The following is a 26,467-nucleotide window of genomic DNA, read 5'->3' as shown; positions in this document are numbered from 1 at the left end:
GCTGATGAGTTGATGGGTGCAGCACACCAACATGGCACAAGTATACATATGTAACAAACCTGCACGTTATGCACATGTACCCTAGAACTTAAAGTATAATAATAAAAAAAAATAAATAAAACCAGAAAAAAAAAAAAAAAAAGAGAGGCAGAGGGATGGATGATTGCCTTAATGTGTCCACTGTAAACTCTGTCCTTTTGCCAAGGAATGAATGAAGCCAGGGTGGAAGGAATCGTTATTGGACAACCTTACATCTACTATTTAAGCTAAATTAAGTAAAGTGGAAAAGGAAAGCCCAAAGTCATAAATGAGAATATTTTAAGCCAGAAAGGAAAATCTAAGGCAGGTTATTGTAAACAATTTTCTACTGTTACTGATAGAGATGGGCATGGGGATCTGTTGAAATTAATGCTTTTTCATGCAAATTTTACTATGCAAATTTGAAACCCTGTAATATGAAAATGATAATAAAGCCTTCTTTTAGGTACAAAACTTGAAATAATGTGAAATCCCCTGTATCTGTCATGGCTCCAGCAGGAAATAGATGGCACACTTTAATTGGACAAAACGACTGCTTATAAAGGTGTGAGGAGGATGTACGGAAGCTACATGGAATAGTACTTGTACCCCCTTCAGTTCTGAAAGGACAAAGGGAATGAGTCATTAATGAGCCCCTGGGAGAGTGGTTGTGAGGAGGGCCACCTGACAGAAGCTGGGGACTTTGGGAGAAGATGCAACTGACCCACAGTGACTTGGCAGAGAGGGAGCCCTGGGCTTAGATAGCCTGACCTCTCTCCTCCATCTCCCTGATTTCTTGCAAGTTCCAGCCATTGGTGAAACATGCCTGGAAGCCAGAAGGCTAAAGAACCTGTTGATGCAGTCCATATAGATGGACTTCCTGGGAATACAGGGCAGAGTAGAGATGGATCTGGAGGAACAAACAGAAAAATCCAGCTTACCCCCAAACTCACCAAACAATTGAGCCCCAAGTCACATAATTTAAAACAGACAGGCAGGATATATTATAAATGGTGTTTATGCTCTGGCCACATGGCAATGCCATTTTAGTTGGTAAACAGCACCTAAACTATCTCACCTTGGTCAGAATTGCTCTTGAATTGTGTGGATTTTGAATATGGAGATACTTTTAGGAGACATTATATTCAACCATTATTTTCAACCTCCCCAATTCTTCCACAAAATATCACTTTGGTTTGGAGTCTCCTGCGGCAGATTTTAAGCTGCAAATTAATAACCAGGCTACAGAAATAATTTTGGCTTATCTCTCTTTATGTAGTTTCTGTGCTCTTGAAATGCCACAAAATTAAGATTTTCTGAATATAGTTCTATTTTTATTTTGAGGATGGAATATTTGCAGATCTATGCAGCCTTCTTTTGCCCTCGAATTCACTGGTGCTCCAGAAAATTAACTTGAACAGAATTAACAGCTGTGTTTTCACCGTTACGATGGTTGCAGAAACTCTGGTGGCCAGATTACAAGCTCCTTGAGAGCAGGGGCTCTGTCTCATTTAGCAGTGTACCCATCAGCTTCCAGCATAATGCCAGGCTCTTAGAAGACTCAGTAAATATTTCCTGAACAAACAAAGCTTTTAAAATTATGCACAGATCTAAAACTGAATCATACCAAGTTCTAATCATATTCCCTAATTATGTTTTATTAAAAGATTTCAGAGTCACAAGGCATATGACATTGGGAAGATTGACTGGTTTCTCCCCTCCACTAGAATGCTGAGAACCTACAAACTAAGGATTAGTATTTGAGACTAGTGTTACGGTTTGATCATTTTGAGGGTTCTTTAAAGTACAATCATCGCCAATTGGAAACTGTTTCTAACCAAGACCCAAAGAAAGTAATTTATTCTTTCAGATTCCCTGCACATGTAGAAAACCTGGAATCTCAGTGTAAAAGTTGCCATGGTGGTAGATCCATTTTGTTGAGTCATCTGCTTTTATTTAAACAATGACAAGTTTACATTTTACCACCATCAAAGTTCAGTCCCAAGTCAGTTGGAGCCTCTCTTACGATCCAGCCTGTATTAACTGTCACAAAATGGAGACTCAGTGAAAGGGGGCTGGAAGAAATGCCCTGTGCTTCTGTGTTTTGCTTGGAAAGCCCGCATTCTGGCTTCTCTTAATGACGGCTTAATTTGGAATATTTTTATGCCAGGAGATTAAATCATGCCATCCATTAAGAAGGTAATCCATACACTTGAATTCCATTGGGAGGGAGAGAAAAGGATATTTTTTTTCTCTCTTCTTTTTGTCCTAATTTTCCCTTTACTTAGACTTCTGTCCTCTGTGTGGTGATGTCACTGTAGCTTTCAGTTGCTGGCTGGGGGCATGGGTGTGAGCAGTTCCCTCTGCAGCCATTCCTGATTCATCTAGGTGAATCATCTGCTTGGGTCTCTGGCTGGGAGAAAGTGGTGTCACTGCACGTCCCCCTGCTCCCAGGCCTCCTCTTTAATGCTCTGTATATTCACAACAGGCATATTAAGTGGAGGCTGCCCAGGAACCTGGGAACTCATTAAGCCTCCCAAGTGCCGGGTGATCCTGGGCAGGGAGGCCTAGGGTTCTCATCCACGCAGGGCTGAACTCCTTCACCCTGCTCACCGCGAAGCCATTTATAGATTCAAATAGCTAGGAGGAAACCATCCCTTCTAGCTACATCCAAAGCAATCAGACGTCCAGGATTCCAGCTGCTTGGTCCTGCTCAGCCTCTCTGCATTGAGGTCAATTATTATAAACTATCATTTTTATAGGAATGCTCTTAATTCAGCTGTTATATAAACCATGGTTCTGTTTCTTAGCAATTTTAATTCAGATTCTTCCAGACAACAGTAATTCCTAGTTTGATCTTTCCCCCCAACCTTTCTTCTCTTTTTCTACTACATCCTACTCCCTGCTTACTCCTAACTTAACTGTTTCCAGATGTGTATCCTTTGGCTCTGTTTCCACCCCAGCTTCTTCTATAATATGCAGTTGGACCCCGTCCACATCCCAGATGTGTTATTTATTTATGCTGAGGCATCTGGGCCTCAATACAGTCCTGTCACTGCAACGTGGCAAACTTGTGAAAAATCCAACTGGTAGCCAGCTAACAGGCTGCCCCAACCTGGCAAGCAGGAGAGGCCTTTCAAAGGTCCATAAGAGGAGGCCAAGAGAACAGATGTGACGAGACAGTGGGAACCTGGGTGAAGCCAGGAGGTCACATTCTCCTATGCTGTGGCTCTTATGGGTACAGATGAGCCCAGTAACTCTGGGAGATGAGGGTTTGGTTGCTTTCAAAGCCGAGTGGTGCTGCTGCAGAATCCAAATAAATAACTTATCCTGCCTCCACAAGTTACCCAGGGAAAGCAAAGGGTTGCCACCCCTCACTTAGTAGGCTGTGGGCACCAACAACGGGAACCCAGGAGCTGAGGGATATATGACTGTAGGGGAGGGAGCACTGGACTGGGAGCCCCAAGTCTTGGTTGTGACTTCAACTTTCTACCCATTTTTTTCCTGACCTTAGACTAGTCTTTTAATCTGGGCTCCCATTTCCTTTTTCATGAGATAAGAACACTGGATTAAATTATAGCATTTCACGCTTTTGTTTTTAAACATTCAAAAAAATCTTAAGTGGAAGCCTTTTATGTTTGTACACTCAATGCTTTTGTGACAGAAAGAAGTAAAAAGTTGGTGGCCATTTCAGCTCACACGTCCATCCCAAGGACTTCAAAAGGAGGTAGGGGCATCAGAGGTGTGAGTTTCCTCCATGCAACCTTCTGCACGGAGCTCACCCACATAGCCCTTCCTGGAGTCACAGAGAACAAACCTCCCCTTTTGACCCTCTCTCTTCCTTGTTTCTCCCCTGGAACCAGCCCTTGAGCTTCCTTCACCACCCTGCCTCCCCGTCCCCGCCATCCCCCTGCCCTTTATGATCACCCTCTTCTTTGCTTCCTGCCTGATATGGTTTGGCTGTGTCCCCACCCAAATCTCATCCTGAATTGTAGCTCCCATAATCCCCATGTGCCATGGGAGGGACCTGGTGGGAGGTAATTGTATCATGGGGGTGATTTTTTCCCTATGCTGTTCTCATGATAGTGAATAAGTCTCATGAGATCTGATGTTTTTATAAAGGGCAGTTCCCCTGCACATGGTCTCTTGCCTGCCGCCATGTAAGATAAGCCTTTGTTCCTCCTTCACTTTCTGCCATGATTGTGAGACCTCCCCAGCCACATGGAACTTTGAGTGCATTAAACTGCTTTTTCTTTATAAATTACCCAGTCCGGGGTGTGTCTTTATTAGCAGTGGGAGGACAGACTAATACACTGCCAGATGGTCATTCAGCTCCATCTTCTATGGGTGGGCCATGCAGAGCCATTAGAACCACAGGTATCTACTTGACAGACAGATCTTCTAGACCCCAAGATGGAGCCACTCTTAGCAGACAGTCTTGTATTTTTATAACAAAAAGAATACTTCTCTCTGTTAATCTACTTTAAGTCTCAGTCCTGAAAGCTCCATTTCTTGTTTTTTAAAAAATAAATTTTATTGTGTATATTTGAGGTTTGCAACATGATGATATGAGATACGTGTAGATAGTAAAATGGTTACAATAGTGAAGCAGATTAATGTCTATCCTCTCACATGTTACTTTTTTGGCAATAAGAGCAGCTAAAATCTACTCGTTTAACAAAAATCCCTAATACAATACAATTTTATTAATTTCAGTCCTCATGTTGTACATCAGATCTGTATACTTATCCATCCTACACATTTGCCATATTGTATCCGTTGACCTACATTACCCTGTTTCCTCTCCCCACTCCCACCTGTGATAACTACTGTTTCATTTTCTCTGTGTCTTAGAGCTTTTAAAAAAATAGATTCCACAATATGTAAAATCATACAATATTTATTTTTCTATGTCTGACTAATTTCACTTAGCAAGCATAATATCCTCCAAGTCCATCCATGTCGTGGCAAATGGCAGGGTCTCTTCTTCCAAGACTGAATAATATTTCATTGTGTACCTATACCACATTTTCTTTATCCATTTGTTTGCTGATGGACTGAAAGCCCCATTTCTTATCCTAGCCCTAGCTTCTGTGTATGTCAAGTCCCCAGGGCATAAGGGTGTGTAGTGGTTATGTGTATCTCTCTTGCTATTTCTGAGACACCTTTATAGCACAACAAGGGCTCTTTGAAGTACAGTTTCAGAAACACTGGACAAGATGTAATCATCATTCCCAATCTTTGAGTCCTAAGAACTGTCCTCAGAGAACAGTGTTCTTCATCTGGATTAGAATTCTACAAAGCCTTCAGACTAAAGAGGACCTTAGGGTACCCTTACTGTTTCTCATCTGCTGCTTTGAGGGAGCTCCATAACAAGAGTCCTACCAGCTGGGAGAAAGCCTCCTTGAAGAACACGTCATAACTCCTAGTAGCATATAGCTATCCTCAGGCAGCACAACTTTATCTCTACTGGAGGAGTGTCAGACACTTTGGGTATCTGGATGAAGGAAAATTTCAGGTTCTCAGAATCTCCCTTTATACAGGTGGCCTCTTCTACATAGACCCAGGAGTCCATCTGGCCTGGAGGTGAGTGCTGTGCCACTAAGGAAAGTCCAAAGTCATCTTGACTCTCTGTGATAATAATAGTTTATTGTTTTTCCTCTCATCTCAGTGAGCACAGAGCTAAGAGTCATAGCAGAGTGTATTATCATTTCCAAATATTTGCTGCCCTGCATGGTGACAGAATGATTTATCCCAGCTACATGGGTATCAGGCTTGGTCACTGAGTTTGTTTTGGCCAATGAGATGTGAACAGAAATGGGGCACATCACTTCCAAATTAACACCCTAAAAGCCTCCAAGAAGTTCCACCCCATCCCTGTCTTTCCCCACTGCTAATGAAGAGCAACATCTGAGAAGGACAATTTCCCAGGCAGGGGCTGCCTCTTCAGCCAGGGTCTCAGAATGATGATGATGTGCAGGCTGCAGCAGGCCCCAGATGAACACATAGTGTCCAATATGGAGCACGAGCAAGAAGAGATCTTTGTTGTAAGCCTCAATATATTCTGTGTTTTTTTTTTTTTTTTTCTTTTTCTTATTGGTTAGGAGCCCTAGCTCAATTCAAACAGACCTAGGTTTGAATTTCAGCTGTAAAACCTCAGACAAATGACTTACCTTCTGTAAACCTCAGTTTTCTCATTCACAACACGGGGATGAGGATGGCACTTACCTCATTGGATTGTTGGGATAATTAAATATGAAAATACAAGTAAGTTGCCTAGCACAGTAGCTGACACTTACAAACACCCAACAAATTCTAGCCATTTCTAATATAAAATAGATATAGGGCACAGGAATAAAAAGGTTCTGGGTGTGTATGAGAGGGAGATGAACAATTATAAAACATGACAATTGATCATTCATCTTCTTCTGACACTTCTCTGTTAGAAATGAAACTCAATAGTTTATGGCCTTGTATTAGGCAGAATAATGGCCTCCAAACATCCCCAAGTCCGAATCCCCAGAAACCTGTCAATGTGTTACCTTATATAGAGAAAGGAACTTTCTAGATGTGAGTTAAGTTTCTTGTGATGGGGAGATAATACTGGGTTACAAGAGTGGGCCCAGTTTTATCATGAGGGTCCTTATTAGTGAAAATGGGAGGCAGGAGGGTCTGAGTGAGAGAAGGAATTTGATGATGGAAGCGGAAGTAGGAGTGAAGTAACTGCTGGCTGGAAGAGCCAAGGAAGGCGGACAGCCTCTAGAAGAGAGAGGAGCCAAGGGAACGGATTCTCCTCTAGAGCCTCCATCAGGAACAGAGCTGCCGACAACTTGATTTTAGTCTAGTGTGACCATTTTGGACTTCTTACCTCCAGAACTGTAAAATAATAAGTTTATGTTGTTGTAAGCCACAAAATTTGTAGTGATTTGTTAAACCAGCAATAGGAAACAAATTCAGGCCCCAATTCCCTTTTCTCTTATTTCAGCATTGCTGCTTCTTGTCAGCGTTTTTCTGAGTTCAAAAATTATAAAAACCTGGATTAGATTCCTTTAGATCCTCGTGCATACTGACTGATAAATTAGCACCCTGCCTGTGGCCACTCTTTCCTGCCAACCCCCTCCTCCATTCCACATGATCCCACCTATCCCATTCAGCAAATATCATCTCAAAAAATCAACAAATTTTCTATCTTAATTTTAAAATGACATTTTACTTTGTTAATTGTGTGTAATTTTGGGGGTGGTTTGTCATGCGTGATATTTTCCAGTTACTATTGAATAGTAAAATCAAGGCCAGAAGGCCAGACTGAATTATGCCTGCAGGATATTTTTTTTTTAATTTTTAATTTTTAAAAATTTCCAACTTTTATTTTAAGTTCAGGAGTACATGTGCCAGATGTGCAGGTTTGTTACATAGGTAATCTTTGTATGCCATGGTGGTTTGCTGCACAGATCAATAGTTACCTAGGTATTGAGCCCTGCATCCATTAGCTATTCTCCACCTGCAGGATTCTTAACATGACTTTTTCCAGAATTCTCTTCTCATAAGTGAATTCTTTCATCATCAAGAGAATATCATATAAATGCTCTTGATGATGAATGAATTTATTTACTATAGAAATATGCAGGGCCTATGGTAATAATTTTTTTTGCAACATTCTTGGTTGCTGAAATCTCTTTTGATTATAAACTGGGAGGATTGATTGTTGCCATTGGCTACGTTTGTTTTACTTTTTAATTGGTATGAGTGATGGAAGACAAGAGACAGGAGGAATATTTGTTATCTCCTTCCCAGAGGCACTTCCGTTATTTTTCAGTTCTCTGTGTGGTGGGTAGGGTGTCCAGGTATTTCGGAGTCGTTCTTATGTTTATAAATCTTCTGCAGGAGCCTGCTTGGTGTTCAGTGTCGTTTCTAGGATGATCCCTGCTATAGCGGGGTCCCTCCACTACAGCCGAGTCCCTCTACTACTCTTGCAATGGAACACCGGGGCTTGGAGTTAAGAGAACATGTCACAGGGGGAAGCATAAATCCCCTGGCCTCTTGAAATACAAGTCCTATGTTTACCTACAGAATGGTAAATATTCTTTTGGTTCTGAATAAAATAACCATTCCCTGTTTAAACTGCGACTTGTTTTGCATATTCTCTCCTATTGAAATAGCATGTGGCATGGGAGGAGTACCCTCTGTAAGTCTAGGTTCCAGAAATAGATCTTTAATCTTTCCTTATACCTTGCCTTGTGTTTCTAGGTCTTTTTGTTCCCCCCCAGTCATTTCAGAGCTCATAGCTGTGAGGCTCCCCCGGTCTCAGAGCTCTTTGTCTCTCTGAGATTTGGTCCTAGAGAAGGGAGTCTAGTTGCTTTCCACAATCAGCCTCTTTCTCTTAGAGTGTCTGTAAAATGTTGGTACACACAGTGTTCTCAGTATTCTATTAGGTTTTTACTATGATATTTCTATCCAGATTCTGTGGTGGGAGCTCTTACAAACTTACTGACACATAATTCCCTTTTATATCGTATTTTGTCTAAATATGGTTGTACCCACTTTTAGCTAGATAGTGTATGAATTAGTACTGATTCATGCCCAAGACCAGCTGGAGTTTGCCTTTTTCCGAGAAGATAAAGTGTTAGGTTTTTCTTGTCTTAGTTATGAAAAATGTCAGCTTGAACACCTGTCTGGTGTCCTAATTGTCTTAATCTGTGAAGCGGAAGGGCCATCTGGTTCACCTGATCAGTTATGTGGGTATTGATTAAGATGGGGGAAAAATAATCCAAAGAGGTACAGTTAGTCACTCAGTCTGCTGTTCCCGTCAGGAGTGTGTTAGTTGCTCAGTAAAGATCTGCACATGCCACTGCTGAGGGCCGCAAGCAGCATGAACGTGTCTGAGCTGGTCTTGAAAAGCCTTTGTATTGTAGGGAGAGGAACATGTTTGGGGAGTCTGAACTATATATTTAAGAAAACAGGCCGGGCATGGTGGCTCACGCCTGTAATCCCAGCACTTTGGGAGGCCAAGGCTGGCAGATTACCTGAGGTCAGGTGTTTAAGACCAGCCTGGCCAACATGGTGAAACCCTCTCTACAAAAAAATACAAAAAATTAGCTGGGCATGTTGGTGGGTGCCTGTAATCCCACTTACTCAGGAGGCTGAGACACAAAGATCGCTTGAACTTGGGAAGCAGAGGTCGCAGTGAGCCAAGATCGCGCCATCACACTCCAGCCTGGGTGACAGTGAGACTCCATCTCAAAAGAAAAAAAAAAAAAAAAGCAAGAAAGAAAAAGAAACCAGAGGTAGCACAGAACCCTATGTATGAAAAAATAAAACCAATTAAAAATAATCACGGGTAAGCATGGGCTCATTTCTGCAATCTCCGCAGTTTGGGAGGATGAGGCAGGATTGCTTGAACCTGGGAGTCAGTGACAAGCCTGGGCAATAAAGCAAGACTCTGTCTCTATAAAAGTAAAAAATAAGGCCAGACACGGTGGTTCACGTCTGTAATCCCAGCACTCTGAAAGGCCAAGGCAGGTGGATCACTTGAGGTCATGAGTTCAAGACCAGCCTGGCCAACATAGTGAAACTCTATCTCTACTGAAAACACACACACACAAAATTTGCAGGGCATGGTGGGGGCGGTGGGGGGGGGGTGGCGCCTGTAATCCCAGCTACTTGGGAGGCTGAGGCAGGAGAATCGCTTGAGCCAGGGAGGCAGAGGTTGCAGTGAACTGACATCATGCCACTGCACTCCAGCCTGGGCAACAGAGCAAAATTTCATCTCAAAAAAAAAAAAAAAAAGGAAAAAATAAAAATAAAAAACCCCACACAATCATCATCTTTGATGTTTAAAATGAAAACGAATAAAAATTTTGCTTGACAAAAATATCCCTTACTTGTAAAAGCTGTCTTCCAGTTGCCATCAATTCCTTCCTTGCTTTAACAACACAAGGCGGAGTCCTACCTTGAATCATATTACCGCTATTTATTTTCAAAAGCTTCTCTGGAGTGACAGGAACAAAAATCTCTGTTCTTTAGGAGAATTCAAATAATTTCCGGACATTTGTTCATGCTTTCACTGAAAAACTTAGTTTTTAAAGAATGTGAGAATAGAACAGGCGTTGCACCATGGAGCCCACAAGCAGAATTGTTTCATTTGGCTCTCTTGGGATTTTAAAAAGTAAGAAATTTCACATAAAAATGAAGAGTTCTTCATGGCAACAATCAGTTGGAGTTGAGTGGCAACCGTCAGCCTGAGAAGAGGCATAACCCGCACTCCTTCCCACCCCCTGTGACTTCCTGAGGGCTGCGCTGGGGGGTCACTTTATTTATTCCACCACCTGCATGACCCTGTACCTGAAGCCTGACCTGAATAACCACCTCTGACATTATGGAGAAACCAAGGCACAGAGTCACTCTGAGAGGAAAAACGTTCTACTCCACTGAGAACTAGCTTAGTCTGAATGTGAGGTGGGGAGGACTTGAAGTGGGAAACATTTGTAAAAGCAACAGACGGCCTGGCTCTCAGGAAAACTCTGTACCCGTTTGGTGCAGGAAACAGAATGAAATTCAGCACAGTTCATTCCTCATGTGATGTTGTCTACCACAGATAATACCCAGGCTCCAGGCACTTGTCAGGGAGAATAATGTCAATCGAAGAAGGCAGTGTTTGCAGAGGCTGACTTTGAGATATATGTCCTCTGTCTCCTCTAAATTATACAAACTGTTTCCTTGGATTGAGTCATTTTAGTTTTGGACCTAAACCACCATGGAACTGCTTTTATGAAGTGGCTCTCTGTCCTGCTCACCAGCCTAAGGCAAGTGCCATAGGACGGGCCCACAGTGCTGGATGCAGTGTCGGGATTCTACTGGGACTTTCAATCTTGACATTCCTCTCTGGGTTAAGTATTGTAAATAAATGTGTTTTCCCTGAGAATCTGTCGTTTCCTTTCTTTCTTAATATTACAAACATTATAAATGTTATACCACATCTGATTCTGTCTTTGCATTGCTGGATAAAAGGTCAGAGTCCAATCTGTGGCCTGCTTTTAGCAAGTATATCAAACACAATAGAATTGAATGCATCTGAGTACTTTGTTTTGTTCTTTTCTGGATTTCCCAGCCCTTAATTTTCCTTTGTCCTTCTTCTTGAATATTCATTTTTAAGTGCTTTTAGAAATGTCTTATTGCTACCAAGTGTTATACAAATACAGAATAAATAACTAAAGTGGGCATTCCAGAAGCCAAGGAGTATCTTCAATTAAATTAGCCCCGGTAAAAAAAATTGGAACAATGAAACCCCATATGTATGGACACTAATTGATTATACATATGATTGAACACAATGCTTGCCCATTCATTTTAAATTCAACTTTATTTTATCTTTGTTCATTTCTCTTATGTCCTAGGTACAAACTCCTAGCTCCATGGAAACGATGACTTGTTTGATAAAGTTGGGGGAGGGTCTTCTAATTGGTTTCTCTTGCCACCAAAGCTGCTTGGCTGGTGTCTGAGATGTCCCAGGTTATCTAACTCCCCAACCTTACCCCAGGACCCTAACTCCATGCAGGTCCTGGCCATTCTCTGAAGCAGTTTGCCTTCATCACTCTCAAAACCATCCAGGACTTTATAGAGTACACGAGGTGGATATGATTCCAGTTTGTGTTTTCCATCTTGCTGTTTCTCAACATCTGGCGTGTCCAGGTCCTGTTGGGATCTTTTCTCCTCAATCTTCCAAGTGAAAAATTTGCAACTTCAGTTTTTTCCTTAGTATATTTCTACACTAATAATTGATGTGTTGTATTTGGAGAAAAAAAGAGGGGTAAGGAAGTTAAGAGTGTGTCTGTATGTATGTATAACAGTAAAGATATAAACAAATATGGTATCAGCATTATTGAGTGGCATAAAAAGAGATGGTAGGGAAGAGAAAGACCTTGCATCCCTGCTGTTTTCTGTGCTAGAAAACACGTGGTGGTGTTGACTGAGAACAACTTGTTTTTGGTTTGGAAATTGATGAGGTTTGTTTGGTGCAGGAATGGCTTTGGAGTAATTCAGGGAGAAGGCACTGCGCAGCTTACATATAAAGCAAGTTCAGTTTCTGCAACCTGAAGCTTCTGGTCTGGTTGGAGGCAAAAGGCTTGCATATGTAACCCAACTGGAGAAGAATTTAAGTGTATGACAAATTACTAAATTATGTACTAAAAGTAGTAACTGCAATAAATGGAGTGTACCCACGGTTCTAAATTTAACTCATAAGCAATGAATGAAAGACTTTCTTGGAGAGCACTCAGTTTTGCTTTTGAAGTTACTCTTAACTGTAGTAAAAAATGCTCATATTTCGAGTATCATGGATTTCTTGATTTTTTGCAATCATATTTTATGAAGTCTTTCAATACCTTTTGCTATTTTCTAAAATTATTAATATGACTTATTTTCTAGGGAGTTTTAAAGTCACTTGTTTCTTGTGTTTCTTCAGCTTTAGTGTCATATGGCTACATCCATTAGATACTGGGTCTGGTCCAGAAAATACTATTTTAGTGAATATAATTTTTAATAGTTATCACAATTTATAACATCCAGATGAATTTAACCATGGCAATTCAGGTAACTTGGTAACTTACTACTTGAAATTCTAGTTTCTTTGAGGCAAATATGTACTCATTTAGGGTGTTCCCCATTTCTTTTCTCCATCTTCTTAGGGGCCAAGGGTTATCCATCTCATAACTGGTGAAAAGGTTTCTGGGGTGCATCTCATCTTCTGTCTTTGCTGGCCTCTGCTGAAGCTTAGCTGGCCTTGCCTAATCTTTGGGATCTGCCTCTACTTTTATTGTGTCTGTTGATGCGGCACATCCCCATGGTATCTGATGACCAAGCCTTTTACTCTGCAACTTCTGTACCTACCTTGCAAGACCCAGTTGAACTCCATCTGCTCTTACCCAACCTCTGGACCTCTCTTAGCAAGCCTGAGGAACATATGGCTGCCCTTTCACTTCATTCTGGGATTGCGAAAGATTGGGAGTGGGGTGCATAGAGAATGAGAGAGGCCATTTCAGAACTTTGTTACCCTGTACATACTTTTATACTGCCTTGGCTGCCCTTTGATGGTGTGGAGCCCTCTGAGAAAAGCCCTTTCTTATCTGAGTTTCAACTATCAAGCTGGGAACTAATTCTCCCTATTCTTATACCTCTGTCTTGTCTGGAGAAGGTGGTCTTTACCGATGCTCCAAGGGTATTGACCCATGTGGCGGTCACTGTGGTCACTGTGAGAAGCATTTCTCAAGGATCTACACCAACTATTCACTCTCTGGATCTTTTCCAAGTTTCTTGACTCCAAACCAGAAAAGGTTTTTATCTCTTCTTTGTGTAGCAGAGAAATGGCTTGTATATCATCACGTTTTTCCTCTTCTATGGTTAATGTTATAAACTCTATGCTGTTAGTGCTCCAGGACTTATCTTTGGAGAGCTAAATACACACACACACACACACACACACACACACACACACACACACACACACACACTCTCACACACAGTGAGAGTAGAGGCAGTGTGTGTGTGTGTGTGCGCACGCGCACATTTAGCTCTTCAAATATATATCAAATATATATTTTTCTCTTTCCATGCTATCGTGTCTTACCTCTTAAGAGCCAATTTTGAAATTCAAAGTGAAGAATCTGACTTGCTGAAATTCTGCTTGCTGGGTTCTTTGTCTTTTTTCCCTTTTCTAGAACAAAAGCCTTAGCCTAAGATCTTTTTTAATGGTTAAGATGTTGCAGGATAAAAACGAAATGCCAAGAAGAAAGAATACATCAGGAAATATTTTAAAATACTTTATAGCTACTTACAGGATATGAACTGAAATAACTTAGGTGGTCTACCATAAAATTTTGCTCTTTGGCGAGGAACTGGGAAGAAGCTAGGCAAATTCCTCAAGACGTTAAGCTCAAATAGTCTTGAAATTTATCATGAGAGGCAGATTTTTCTCTCCCTCCCTCCTTGACTATGAAAATATTTCTTAGGACACTGCCTTCTTTTCCATGCCCTTTAGTGACCTGGGAGGGTTGGTTGGCAAAATCCCACACAGTAAGCAATACTCACTGCTATCTAATAGACTTAAACTATCTCCTTGGGGAAGAATAGAAAAGTCCTGTGGCTAAAAATGTCAAGTCTGGGATCCTAAAGCTCTACAAGAGAAATGATGGGGGAATGTTTTTCCCTTGGCTGGGGAATAGGCTGGATGACGAATGTTTTTTTCCCAGCTTGTAAATTTCTATGATTCAAAGAAAACAGATATCAAAAGGAATGGAGAAAGCACAATATGCAGAGAACAAAAGTGAAGACTCTTTGTTCTAATACTTTGAATTACATACACACAAACACATATGCATATACATACATATAGACATAATACACATAAATATTTGAAAAATATTTCACGAATTTCTAATAAATATTTGCTAATAAAGAAATATTACATTAGAAATAATCAATTAAATTCTTATATTACCATGAACTTAAGCCTGCAGATATTGGAAGAAGTTCACAACACTCCTGGATCTCTGAGTTCATGACAGTAAACTTGCATTTCTTTCATAATATTAACAGGATGCTTATGATAAATGCAGTGCAAATAGAGATGCTTTGTTCTCATCATGGGCTGTTGAAACTAAATTTATGTTGAGTATTGCTATGCCAGGTATATTGTATACCCCATAAATAAATGACTCATAACTAATTGATGTATGTATTATGTGTATATGTATCTACATATGTGTGTATATATATTTTTAATATACATTTTTTAACATTAAAAGGTATTTTTACCCACTAGAGAGTTTTAATCTCCTAAGCCATAATTTTACATCATGTATTATTAATTAAGAGCATGGTGCTGAAGTCAGATCGCTTTGGCAAAAAATGTTTATTAGCTGTGTGACCTTGGGCAAGTTCCTGAACCATTTTGGTGTGGCAGTAACCTCCTCTCCAAGACGAGAACAATAATTGCACCTGCCCCATGGGGTGATTGCAGAGATTAAATGAGTTAAGGCATAGCACTACATAAAGTATGAAATAAATGTAAACTTTCATTATAATTACTGGTACGTGCAAGGCCCCATGCTAGGTGCCCTGAGAGATAAAAGTAAAAAGTAAAAAGACACACTTACATAGTTTACTATCCAATTAGGAACACAAACTACAGTTCCACATAAAGTTAAATACTAATACCCAAGAAGAAAACACACAGTCCAGTTCAGCAGCACAGACCAAACTTTTAAATACAAAAGCCATGGGGAACTGGTGACTTAGAGCAGAGGGGCATTTTTACAAAAGGTGTCGGTCTCACATTTATTTCCCTTCATCTGATGCTTATCTCTTTGACATGATGAAAAAAGGTTCAAGGCAGATTGTATAATAAACACATTGCAATGGCCCAGCCGTGTTAATCCTGCAGTGGTTTAGCCATTGGTAACTGCTACATGACGCAGATGCTGACGCTGGATTAAGACTCTTGACAACAGAGATGGGTTGATCTGTGAGTGTTCTAAGAAGTGGGCCAACCCATCAATGTCAAGTCTACAGAGGGTTGGCAAATGCATGAGCTGATTTTTAAATTTTTTTGAGATTTATGGAGAGTTTCAGGCTGTGATTATCCAGCTTTAAAAGTAATTTTTTAAAATAACTGGTACAAAACAGGGTGTGCCCCACTGCCAAATGAATACTACAGTTAACAAGAGCTCTGTGAGATCAAGGACAAGGCTGCTTATTGTGGTCTGGGGTGATCACAGAAGGCCTTGGGAAGAAATTATTATGAAAGGGCTTTCAATAAGAATTTAAGATAATCCTTGCACTAATTAATCCCTTTTAGTCAAATATTAATTCTCCTAACTTAATTTTTAAATTTGTCACTCTAAATTTTTACTTACAGACTGTCCCCGAATGGTGCTCTGTAACAAAATATAATTTTTTGGCTAAATTATGAGTTTAGTAGGTTTCCATGAGTTGATCTGAGAATACAGCATCCATAGCTTGCTTCTGTGGGAAAAGGGGAGCTATTCTGAACTTCAGACAATCATTGACAAATCCATTTTTGAAAACTCTGCTCTGATTGGTTCTTTCTTTCAACAAGTGTTTATTAAGTGCTCTTGATATGTCAGACACTGTTGCAGGCACCGAGGATACATCAGTGAACAAAACAAAAATCTCTTCCCTTATGGAGCTGACATTCTAGAGAGAAGAGAGAGTTAAGAAGCATAATAAATAATTGGTGTAGTGTGTTGGAATAAAGAAAAAGTAGAGAAGGGTAAAAGGGATGGGGTGGGTGGCAATTCTAAATAGGATGGTCATTGAGAAGGTGACATTTAAGCAAAGTGTGAAGGCAGCAGGCCAAGGTCACTGACCACATTAGGAAAGAGCATTTAAGGCAGAAGGAAGAGCCAGTGCAAAGGCTCTGAGGCCGGAGTTTACCTAGTGAGTTTAAGAACAGCAAGGCCGCTGTAGCTAGACGTGGGAGAGAGGAGAGAGAAGATGAGGTCAGAGAGGTGTAACTCATGTAGTGGCAGGTAGGGGACTTGCCAGATCATACAGCGCCATGCAGGCTATTCTAGAGCTTTTGAGAAAATGAGAGATCACTTGTATTAGGCTGGCTTAAAATAGGGCCATCTGTATAAAAATAATTCCTCTTTAAATTGTCTCCTTAAACTTAGGGGTATACACAAATCACCCAGGATCTTGTTACATTCAAATTCTGACTTAGTAGGTCCGGGGAAAGACCTGAGATTCTGCATCTTTAACAAGCTTTAAGGTTATATCAGGCTGCTGGTCCACAACCACACTTTGAGTAATGAGGTCCCAGGGGCTTTTTGGCTTATCTCTCCACCAGCTGGTTACAAGGGCCTTTTTGTTCCCTTTGAGCCTGAAAAGACCACCTCAAAAGGTTTTTCTTTATATTTTTACATTAGCCACACATCCCCTCACTATTCATGGTCCTATTACCTCGCTAGTAAGAGCGTGGTCCAGAGCTGCCTCCGCGACTATGAGGGAGGTTGTCTGGCTGTTTCCATGCACAGTGTAAGAAGTTTCTAGGGCTTCTGCAGTGCCACGTGGAGGCTTTGCTTCTGAACCTCCATCTGCTCCCTGAATAATAATTTCACCTCTGACCACATTCTTGTCTTACTCCAATGACAGGAGCTCTAATACAGGTCTTCACTCCTGATCCTATACCTAGTGATAGGTACCTATACCTCAGTACTGTAAACTGAGGCAGCTAGGGGACTTGGGTGATGTTCCCAGGCAGAAGAGGTGGTCAGGTGGTCCATGGAGGCCTGTTTGTTAAGGAGCAAGGCTGACTTCTTAAGAGCCAGCCCAGTAACGGACAGTGGAACAAATCTGGAAGGACTTGCTATTTCCAAATATAAGGCATAGGATACAGAGTCCCATGGGCTTGAGTTTGAATTGTGCTTCCATCCCTTACTGTGTAACCTGGGGAATGCGCCCGGGTGTCTCTGAGCTGCAGTTTTCTTATCTGGAAAATGGGAATGATACCAACACGTCCTTTGTAAATTGAGATAATGCATTTAAAGCACCTAGTAAAGTGCCTGGCACAAATGATACAAAATACGAGTTGCTATTATTTTTGTAATTTCTACTACCATCCCACTACCTACCAAATCGCTTTGACGCCCGGCATTAGAGCATCCACCTTTACGTTCTCTGGAGTTAAGGTACTAGAGCAAATCCCTCAGCAAAGGTGTTCAAAGAGAGACACTGGCCTGAGCACTTTCTTCATGACAGATGTCACAAGAGATAACTGGAGGAGCTGAAGTTGTTTAATTTAGAAAACAGGTGATGGGGGACAGGTGGTGATGGCTCTTAGCGTTGCCTTGTTCAGCGAGACCCTGAGGGCACGATGAGACCGCGGGGAAGAGATGAAAAGGCAGCACGCCCCCCCACCCCGGGCACATATCAGAGAAACTCTCTAAGACCGAAAGCGAGTCCGCGCGAGATGGGGGTGGGAGCGCCCGCGGGGGTCGTCTCCTGCGCAGCCGCAGCGGCGGCGCCAATCACCGGGCGCATCCCGTCCTCTCGCGACGGTACAGTTGTACGGTCGTGACGTCGGCGGTTGCCGTGGAGAGACCCGCTCGGTCCCGACAGTGAGCTGGCGTCAGGAGCCGCAGGGTCACAGCGTGGCTTTGAAGCCGCCTCTGCCACCACCATGAGCGGCCGAAGTCGGGGTCGAAAGTCCTCCCGCGCGAAAAACCGGGGCAAAGGCCGCGCCAAAGCCCGAGTCCGCCCTGCTCCGGACGACGCCCCGCGCGACCCGGACCCTTCACAGTACCAGAGTCTCGGGGAAGACACCCAGGCGGCACAGGTGCAGGCTGGCGCGGGGTGGGGTGGCCTGGAAACCGCTGCGTCCGCGCAGCTCCTCCGGCTGGGGGAGGAGGCCGCCTGCCGGCTCCCCCTGGACTGTGGCCTCGCGCTGCGGGCCCGAGCTGCGGGGGACCGCGGGCAGGGCGCGGCTAGGCCCGGCCCGGGAAAGGCCGCATCTCTCTCTGAGCGCCTGGCCGCAGACACTGTCTTCGTGGGAACAGCGGGAACCGTGGGGAGGCCGAAAAATGCCCCCCGCGTTGGAAACCGGCGTGGCCCTGCCGGGAAGAAGGCCCCAGAAACCTGTAGCACCGCGGGGAGGGGGCCTCAGGTCATAGCTGGTGGCAGGCAGAAGAAAGGGTCGGCAGGGGAGAATACCTCGGTCTCAGCTGGGGAGGAAAATAAGGAAGAGAGGGATGCAGGGTCAGGGCCCCCAGCGACGGAAGGCAGCATGGATACGCTGGAGAATGTGCAGCTGAAGCTGGAGAACATGAACGCCCAGGCGGACAGGGCCTACCTTCGGCTCTCCAGGAAATTTGGGCAGTTGCGACTGCAGCACTTGGAGCGCAGGAACCACCTCATCCAAAATATCCCGGGCTTCTGGGGGCAAGCATTTCAGAACCACCCCCAGCTAGCATCCTTTCTGAACAGCCAAGAGAAAGAGGTACTGAGCTACTTAAACAGCTTGGAAGTAGAAGAGCTCGGCCTTGCCAGATTGGGCTACAAAATCAAGTTCTACTTCGATCGCAACCCATATTTCCAAAATAAGGTGCTCATCAAGGAATATGGCTGTGGTCCTTCTGGCCAGGTGGTGTCTCGTTCTACTCCAATCCAGTGGCTCCCAGGGCATGATCTCCAGTCCGTAAGCCAGGGAAACCCAGAAAACAACCGTAGCTTCTTTGGTTGGTTTTCAAACCACAGCTCCATTGAGTCTGACAAGATTGTGGAGATAATCAATGAAGAATTGTGGCCCAATCCCCTGCATTTCTACCTTTTGAGTGAAAGGGCTCGTGTAGAGAAAGGAAAGGAAAAAGAAGGCAGGCAAGGTCCAGGAAAGCAGCCAGTGGAGACTACTCAGCCTGGGGTGAGCCAGTCCAACTGATCCTGCAGAAGTCTCCCTGCTACCTCCTGCTGGGCTGCTCCTGGTTGACTACATATTTGGCTCGCTGCCTTCTCTTCATGTTGGCCTCTGTGTACTATAGACCCTTTGGACTTTAGTTACAAGAATATGGCGTTTATGATCATGTTCTTTTGCCTCCCATAGCCTCTTGCTTTTCTACGTTAGTGTCACATGTTATGTGATCGCACCCGGACTGTTCATACGTTAAGCACACATACTTTAGATGTGTGCTGCCTTTTATCTACATTGCCTGGACCTTGTTCTTGGCTCTGGCCTTTCCTACTTGTCTTTAACATGGACACTCATGAGTAATCCTCCAGGACGACCAGTGCATCCTCAAGCTCTGCTCCTTCAGGGCCAGTGACTTGCTGGGCTTCGTGTTCATGCTGGCCATGCATCCATGCATGTCATCTATGCAAGCGTTTCCATTGCCACTGCAGAATGAAGCCAGTGCACATGGTATTTGTCATCAGCCAGAACTTAACTGTTCTGTGGGTCTGGGGTCACCAGCTAAGATGTCACCTACTTTATTTCTGGCTTTGGCCTGTGGTCCATGAGACCCATCCTGCTTGATGTTCTCTGCAGAATGGCACTTAACTGCTGGGCATGCATGAAGTTAAGGGCAAGAAGCAGTATGCCATGTGTTCTGTACCATCGTGTGTCTCTTCTTGCTTCTGGGCCCTTCTACTGGTGAACTTCAGTCTCATCAGGATCTTCCCATGCTGTGTCACTATCAAGCCATTAAGTTTTGTCTGGGTTGCTGTCAGCCCCAGTTGGCTTCCTGGTCAACAAGGACCTCAAGAACTGCCTGTGGACTGAGGCCCCCTACCAGTGCATGAGACACACACCTACCCTCCCCAGCTTTCCAGGAACCCTACTGGCTGCCAGACTGATGGGCGGGCTGTTATGTGTGGACATGTGTTCACCATCATTATGCTGTGGCTCCAGGTGAGGGTGAGGACTGGGCCTATATAGAATCCAGATACCGCTGTCAACTTCCCTCATTCCCTTCTAAGACATGAGCAGAGTGCTATAGTAGGGGTTCTGGGGAAGAGATATTTCTGATTTGTGGGCCTCTGCTTGCTTGACTTCACTCATACTTCTTACTTCACTTGCCTGCCTTCCTCCATTCCTCATTTCCTCCCTCATTCTTCTTTCCTCCCTCCCTTTCCTGGTAGCCTCCTTTTCTCCCCTTGCGCCTTCCCCTTCCTTTTTTCCTTATTCTTTTTTATTTTGTTTAAATAGTACCACAGAGAAAACAACTGAAAAACCACATTTTTCTACATACAGCTAGGGAGATAGCTGAGAACTTGGCACTGCACACATATACTAGATTGAAAGAGAGTTGAAACCAGAAGGCCAAGTGGATCTGCTGGCAGACCCTGAACCTGTCTCCCGGGCTTACTCTACAGTTCTGAAGTTGAAAAACCGTTTCATGCCTAGCATCTGCTCGAGTGATAAACCCCAAGGCAGGCATATCATAGACTAGTGTTTACTCTTGTTTTGACTTTGTTTTAATACTCCCTAAGACTCAAGTGCCTCCTGCTGTTTCCTTCTTTGTGGTAGCCTCTGGCCATCTGGACCTCAACCCCCAGCTTTCCCACTTTCAGCAGTCCTTTGCTCTCTTTGCTTCTACCTCAGATAGCCCCAGGAGTGGGTTTTAGTCTCCAGTATGGAGTATCTCAAGCTTCTCCTGGGGGATGGGGATGGGGATGGGCAGAATCTGTTTTGGATTTCCAGGTTATTTCCAGTGGGTGTAAATGCGAAGCTGGGCCTTTCCCTCTCTCATCCCTGAGGGTGGGGAAGAAGGACTGTATCTACGCCCGTTCTTCCCTACCTTCTGTTTTGTTAGGGAGACCTCATTCTAAGTTCCTCAAGAGAGACCTTGACTTAAAGTTGTAGCAAGGGTGTGCTAGGCTGGAGATTTGGAGCAAAACCATCGAGTAGGCATGATACCGGTACAGAGCGGGCCTGGAAAATCAGACAGAAATGGCTTGAAATGCCGCAGGGGGAGCATGCCTGTCTCTCAGTGATAGAGTTTGGGAGGGACCTCCTTAGCTTGGAAAAGGAGAGTTGAAGAGATTATGGACAAATAGGATGCCTAGTTGAGGGTGTTTCCAAAGTTTTGTCCAATCTTATCATCAGTAGATTTTATAAGCCACAGAGACAAACCAGGAACAGAATAATGTTGCTTTGGTTACTTTCTTTTTTGTTCTAGGTATGGCTTTGTACATGCAGAAGAGTGCTATATGCTGCACATTTTACCTTTAAAGTCTTACCACTTTCCCCATTTTAGTCTAATGGGAAGATAGAGCTGTGCAAGTCTGCTTTTTTTGTTAATTTTTTTTGCTCTTTGTTATGGACATTTTCAGACATGCGCAGAAGTGGAGAGGATGGTCCTTGGACCCCATGTGTCCATCACCTAGCTGCATCATTTATCAGTTATGGTCAACCTGGTTTCATCTGTATCTGCCTCTTTTCATCTGTATTGTTTATTGAAAATCCAAGACACTAAGCCAATGCAATTGTGACTACTTTGGGAGATTGGTAGTCTCTTTTGATGGTGATAGTGATGGGGTGCACTATCATAATCACATCAGGTCTGCTTTTTGCTTTTAATGTTAACTAATGAAGTTCCAGAGATGGGCCTTAGAAATGTGTTTTAAGAATTAACAAGGAGTCTCAAAAAGAAATGAGAGGGATGCTTCCTTTCCCTTGCATCCACAAAACAAGAGAGAGACTGTTCTGTTGTAAAACTCTTTCAAAAATTCTGATATGATAAGGTACTCGAGACCCTTCAGCAGAATGTAAATCTTTTTTTTCTGTGTAACATGGAAACTTGTGTGACCGTTAGCATTGTAACCAACTTGTACTGGTCTCATAACTCTGGTTTTGGAAGAATAATTTGGAAATTGTTGCTGTGTTCTGTGAAAATAACCTCTCCAAAAATAATTGGTAACTGGTTGTTGTACTTGGTAATTTGACACCCTGTTAATAACGCAATTATTTCTGTGTTCCTAAACAGTATAAATAGTTGTAAGTTTGCATGCGTGGTGGAAAAATAAAAACCTGTATCTCTGTTATATTTCTGATTTTCAAAAAAGAATTGGAAGGTTGTTAAACAGAGGTTGGGCAGTTAAAAGGGTATATACATTGCCCTAGGTAAGTGTTTCCCAAGCTGCAGACCCTTGTGTGGTTAGCTACACAAAAACACATAAGATTTTTATTTCTAGGACTTTTTCCCAAAGATTGAGATTCTATGATTCTGAGAGGAAGCCAGGTAGCTTAGTTTTTAACATGCGTTCTAGTTGATTCAGAAGCAGTGAACTCCCATTAGAATAATCTAGATTCTATGAATCATCTAGATTCTAGTAGGAATGCAGTGCTTCTTAAATTTTAGGGTGCATCTGAATTGTGTGGGGAGTCCTGTTAAAATATGCATTCCGATATAGTAGTTTGGGATGGAACCTGAGATTCTGCATTTCTAAGGAGCTTCCAGATGATGACAGTGCTGGTAATTTGTGAACTGCACTTTGAGTTGAAAGGGGGGTGACCTTGAAGGCCCTTTTAAACTCGAGTAATGGTGCTCAGCTTTTGTTGCACACTAGAATTGTCTGGGAAGCTTACAGAAACACTGCCAGAGCTCCACACAAAGACCAACTAAATCAGAACGGGGTAAGGGGTAGGTCTGGGTGTAGATATTTTTATAACTTCCCAGGTGATTCTAGTGTTTAGCCAGAGTTGAGAACTACATCCTCTGATGCTGTTCATTTCAGATCCATAACAAGGATCATTTCCCATTAATCAGGAGAAGCAGTGGCAGACAACCAAGTGCCACACTAAGCTGCCCAGCAGAAAATGGACAAAATTAGAAGTGGGTTGTTACTGACAAGAAAATAAAATGGGCTTATATGACAAAGGGTTTTAATAAATAAACATGCAGTGTTCAGGGCATAGTAGGTGCTCCAGTGTTGAATGAATGAGTGAATTTAAAGCACCCTTTGGATTCAGATGCCTCAGGGCATTTGAATTGGGTAATTTGTGAAGTGGGCCACATTTGTTTCATAAGAACATCTGTATCAGTTTTCTGGGGCTGCCATAACAAAGAACCACAAACTGAGTAGCTTAAACAACAGAAATTTATTTTCTCAGTTCTGGAGGCTAGAAATTCAAGATCAAGGTATCAGCAGGGTTGGTTTCTTCTGAGGGCCTCACTCAGCTTATATATAGCTTTCTTCTCTGTCTTCACCTGGTCTCCTGTGTGTGTGTGTCCTAATATCTTATAAGGATACTAGTCGTCTTGAACTAGGGTCCCTCTAATGACCTCATTTAACTTTACCCTTTAAAGACCCTGTCTCTAAATTCAGCTACATTATGAGGTATTGGGGATTACAATTTCAGTATACGAATTTGGTGTGAGGGCAGGGGCAATTTAACCCCTAACAACATCGTAACTTGTATTCTTCTGACACATATGTGCCTCACGTTATGGTAGTTAATTGTATTGAGGCATATCATGTGCCAGGCATGATAAGAATTAACAAGGAGTCTCAAAAAGAAATGAGAGGGATGCTTCCTTTCCCTTGCATCCACAAAACAATATCATGTGCCAGGCACTATTGCAGGTGTTATACAAGGGTTAATATATTGAGTCTTTATGACAAGTGATAATTATCTCTTAATGAGGGGATGGGTTGAGGAAATGGAGTAAAAAGAGGTTGAGTAAATTGTTCAGGATCATGCTGGTAATGAATGAGCCAGGCTTTAAATTCAGGCAGTCTGGTTCAAGAATGCACACACATAGCACTTGACTCGAGTAAGAATAATCTTCAGTTTATCAATAGTATCTTTATGTAGAATCTCCTAATTTTGCATGTTAAACAAAATTTAAACCCCTGGAGTTTTTCTGATATGTGGAATGCAGAAGGGATGGAGAGCAGCCTCTCCAGGCCTGATCTTCCTTTCAGGATTCACTCAGTCTGCTTTGATTATGAATTGGGAGGAGCTGTCTGCCCAGTTCAGTTCCGTTTACGCACTTGCTTCCCTGTGGGTGCAGAGCCTCTCAAACACCTCTCTTCAGTTCCTTGGACAACCCATTCAATCTGGGATGTACTACTTCTCCATCAGCTCATTCATTCATTGCCTCTTATATGAACCAATCCTTGGTGTAGACATTGGAGATATAGCTGTGGACAAATGCAACTTTGAATTTTTCTTCCCCCACCTGCACCGCACCCCGCCACCCACCCGCCATAGGTTTCAATCTCTTCTTAGCTTTCACTTTTTCTCCATCAAGAGATTGATAGTCAGTCTCCTTTTTTTCCATTTTCCTGGGGCTGGTGAATGCTTTAGGTCCATGTGGGTTGAAGAGGGGGCTAAAGGAAGCCTCCCTCACCTTTGGCCTTTAGGTAAGACTTCATAAGGGACTCAGACCTTCCATAACCTGGAGAGGGAGAGCCTCTTGGGTCATTCTAGTTATCTTAAGAGCCCTTGGCCCCGCTTTTAGCGTTGACTTTTATTATAATAAGGCCTCTTCTGATTTTTTAACTGTTACATCCTGGGCTTTTTTGGAAATGTGGTAGGTTTGTGCTAGGCCATAGGTGAGCGGGGAGAGAAAAATAAAATGGTCCTGCCACCCTGAGCTTACCAAAGATCTCTACTAGCTTTGGACTATCTATTTCTTCTTGCACTTTGGGCTTCTTTATTTTAGTCTACTATAGTGGTTTGCAACAGAGGAAAGAGACACACTGCCCTAGGGAGGCATGTTAGAACCACCTAGGGAGGGAAATTTGGCAAATTTGCTTGCCCCCTGAAGATTCAGAGAAGTCCTCAGTCACGGGGAGCCACTGTAACTGATGGGTAGGGTCATATCCCTCAGGTGTTGGGACAATAAAAAAGTGGAGTATAGGCTATCCAGTCCATGGTTTCTATCTTTATTTGCCCTTAGTGTCTTCACTTCTGCTTTTGGAATCTTCTCCAACTATCTTTCACTGTTCAGGGTCACAACTCACTACTGCTCGTTCACTTGCACCTGAAACTCTAGACTTAGACCCTCCTGTCAGGTGTTCAGCTACTGGCCATCCAGGGCTCGAGCCTCCGTCCTGTCAACCCGGTCCTCAGCTGAGGTTTGACAAATACAAGACAAAGTAACTACCATCTGTGTGACACTTCATGGTTAACAAAGCACATTCACTTATATTATCTTGATTATAACAACTATCCCTTAAGAAGGCTCAAAGAGGTTAAATGACCAAAATCACAAAAGTAGTAGAGCCAGGACTTACAAACTTGGGTCTTCTGATTCCAAATTCCATCCATCCATGGGATGGTAAGCATGTGGCCCAGGGCAGATGTCTGGCACTATGAATGTAGACACTTCTTTCCACAGAACCTGTATTTAACTGTATTTAACTTTCTGCACAGCAGATTATCCAGTTGCTGCCAATTAATCTGAGTTGGCATATGAATGTGAAACTTCTTTACCATCCCTAACTACAGTGTGTGTGGTCATAACTACGAGCAGGACCGACTTGACTCAGTGGTGGGTGAGTCTTCCTTCAACTGCATTGTTCAAAGGTTAGGATTGGCTCTAGACATAGTATGCTTGCTGATGAGGACTGAGTGCGGTTTTGGGCCATATATATCAACAACTGCATATAAATGAGTTGGAAAGGGGGAAATTTTGCTTCTATAAGAAGAAGTCTGGTAATGGGAGGTTTTGTCAGGCTGTAGGCTTCAGCGGCTTAATGATATTAGGGATCTGAGTCTGCCATCTTTTCTTTCTTTCCCTTGGCTTTCCCCGCACGATTCCCCAGCTGCAAGCATCACAACCTCACCCAGCTGCACTCAGAGGCGGGAAGAAAGCGGGGGGGGGGGGGGGGGGGGGGGGGGGGGGGGCTTCAGTGTCTTATTTGGGGTCGCGAAAAACAAGCATACTATAAAGCACGCGCCGGCAACTGCGGCCACATGAGGTGGGTCCGT

At 43.0% G+C, this 26,467-nt stretch overlaps 1 protein-coding gene and 1 long non-coding RNA gene across 3 annotated transcripts in view; both read left to right on the top strand.

The window, feature by feature from the left end:
* LOC111520889 overlaps nucleotides 1-26,467 on the top strand; it is a 508,845-nt gene that overhangs the window by 153,164 nt on the left and 329,214 nt on the right. The window lies entirely within an intron of this gene.
* TSPYL5 (TSPY like 5) lies at nucleotides 18,093-22,569 on the top strand. Of its 2 annotated transcripts, none has more exons than XM_023183983.1 (2): nucleotides 18,093-20,434; nucleotides 21,859-22,569. In XM_023183983.1, the coding sequence occupies exon 1, from the start codon at nucleotides 18,215-18,217 to the stop codon at nucleotides 19,466-19,468; it is 1,254 nt and encodes a 417-aa protein (XP_023039751.1). In that variant the 5' UTR covers nucleotides 18,093-18,214; the 3' UTR covers nucleotides 19,469-20,434; nucleotides 21,859-22,569. The 2 variants fall into 2 exon arrangements, with proteins under 2 accessions (XP_023039751.1, XP_023039750.1); XM_023183982.1 differs by having other exon boundaries at nucleotides 21,705-22,569.

This window comes from Piliocolobus tephrosceles, chromosome 7 (assembly GCF_002776525.5).
Source record: "Piliocolobus tephrosceles isolate RC106 chromosome 7, ASM277652v3, whole genome shotgun sequence".
Classification (NCBI taxonomy): domain Eukaryota; kingdom Metazoa; phylum Chordata; class Mammalia; order Primates; family Cercopithecidae; genus Piliocolobus; species Piliocolobus tephrosceles.
This window is presented reverse-complemented; position numbering and strand designations above follow the sequence as displayed.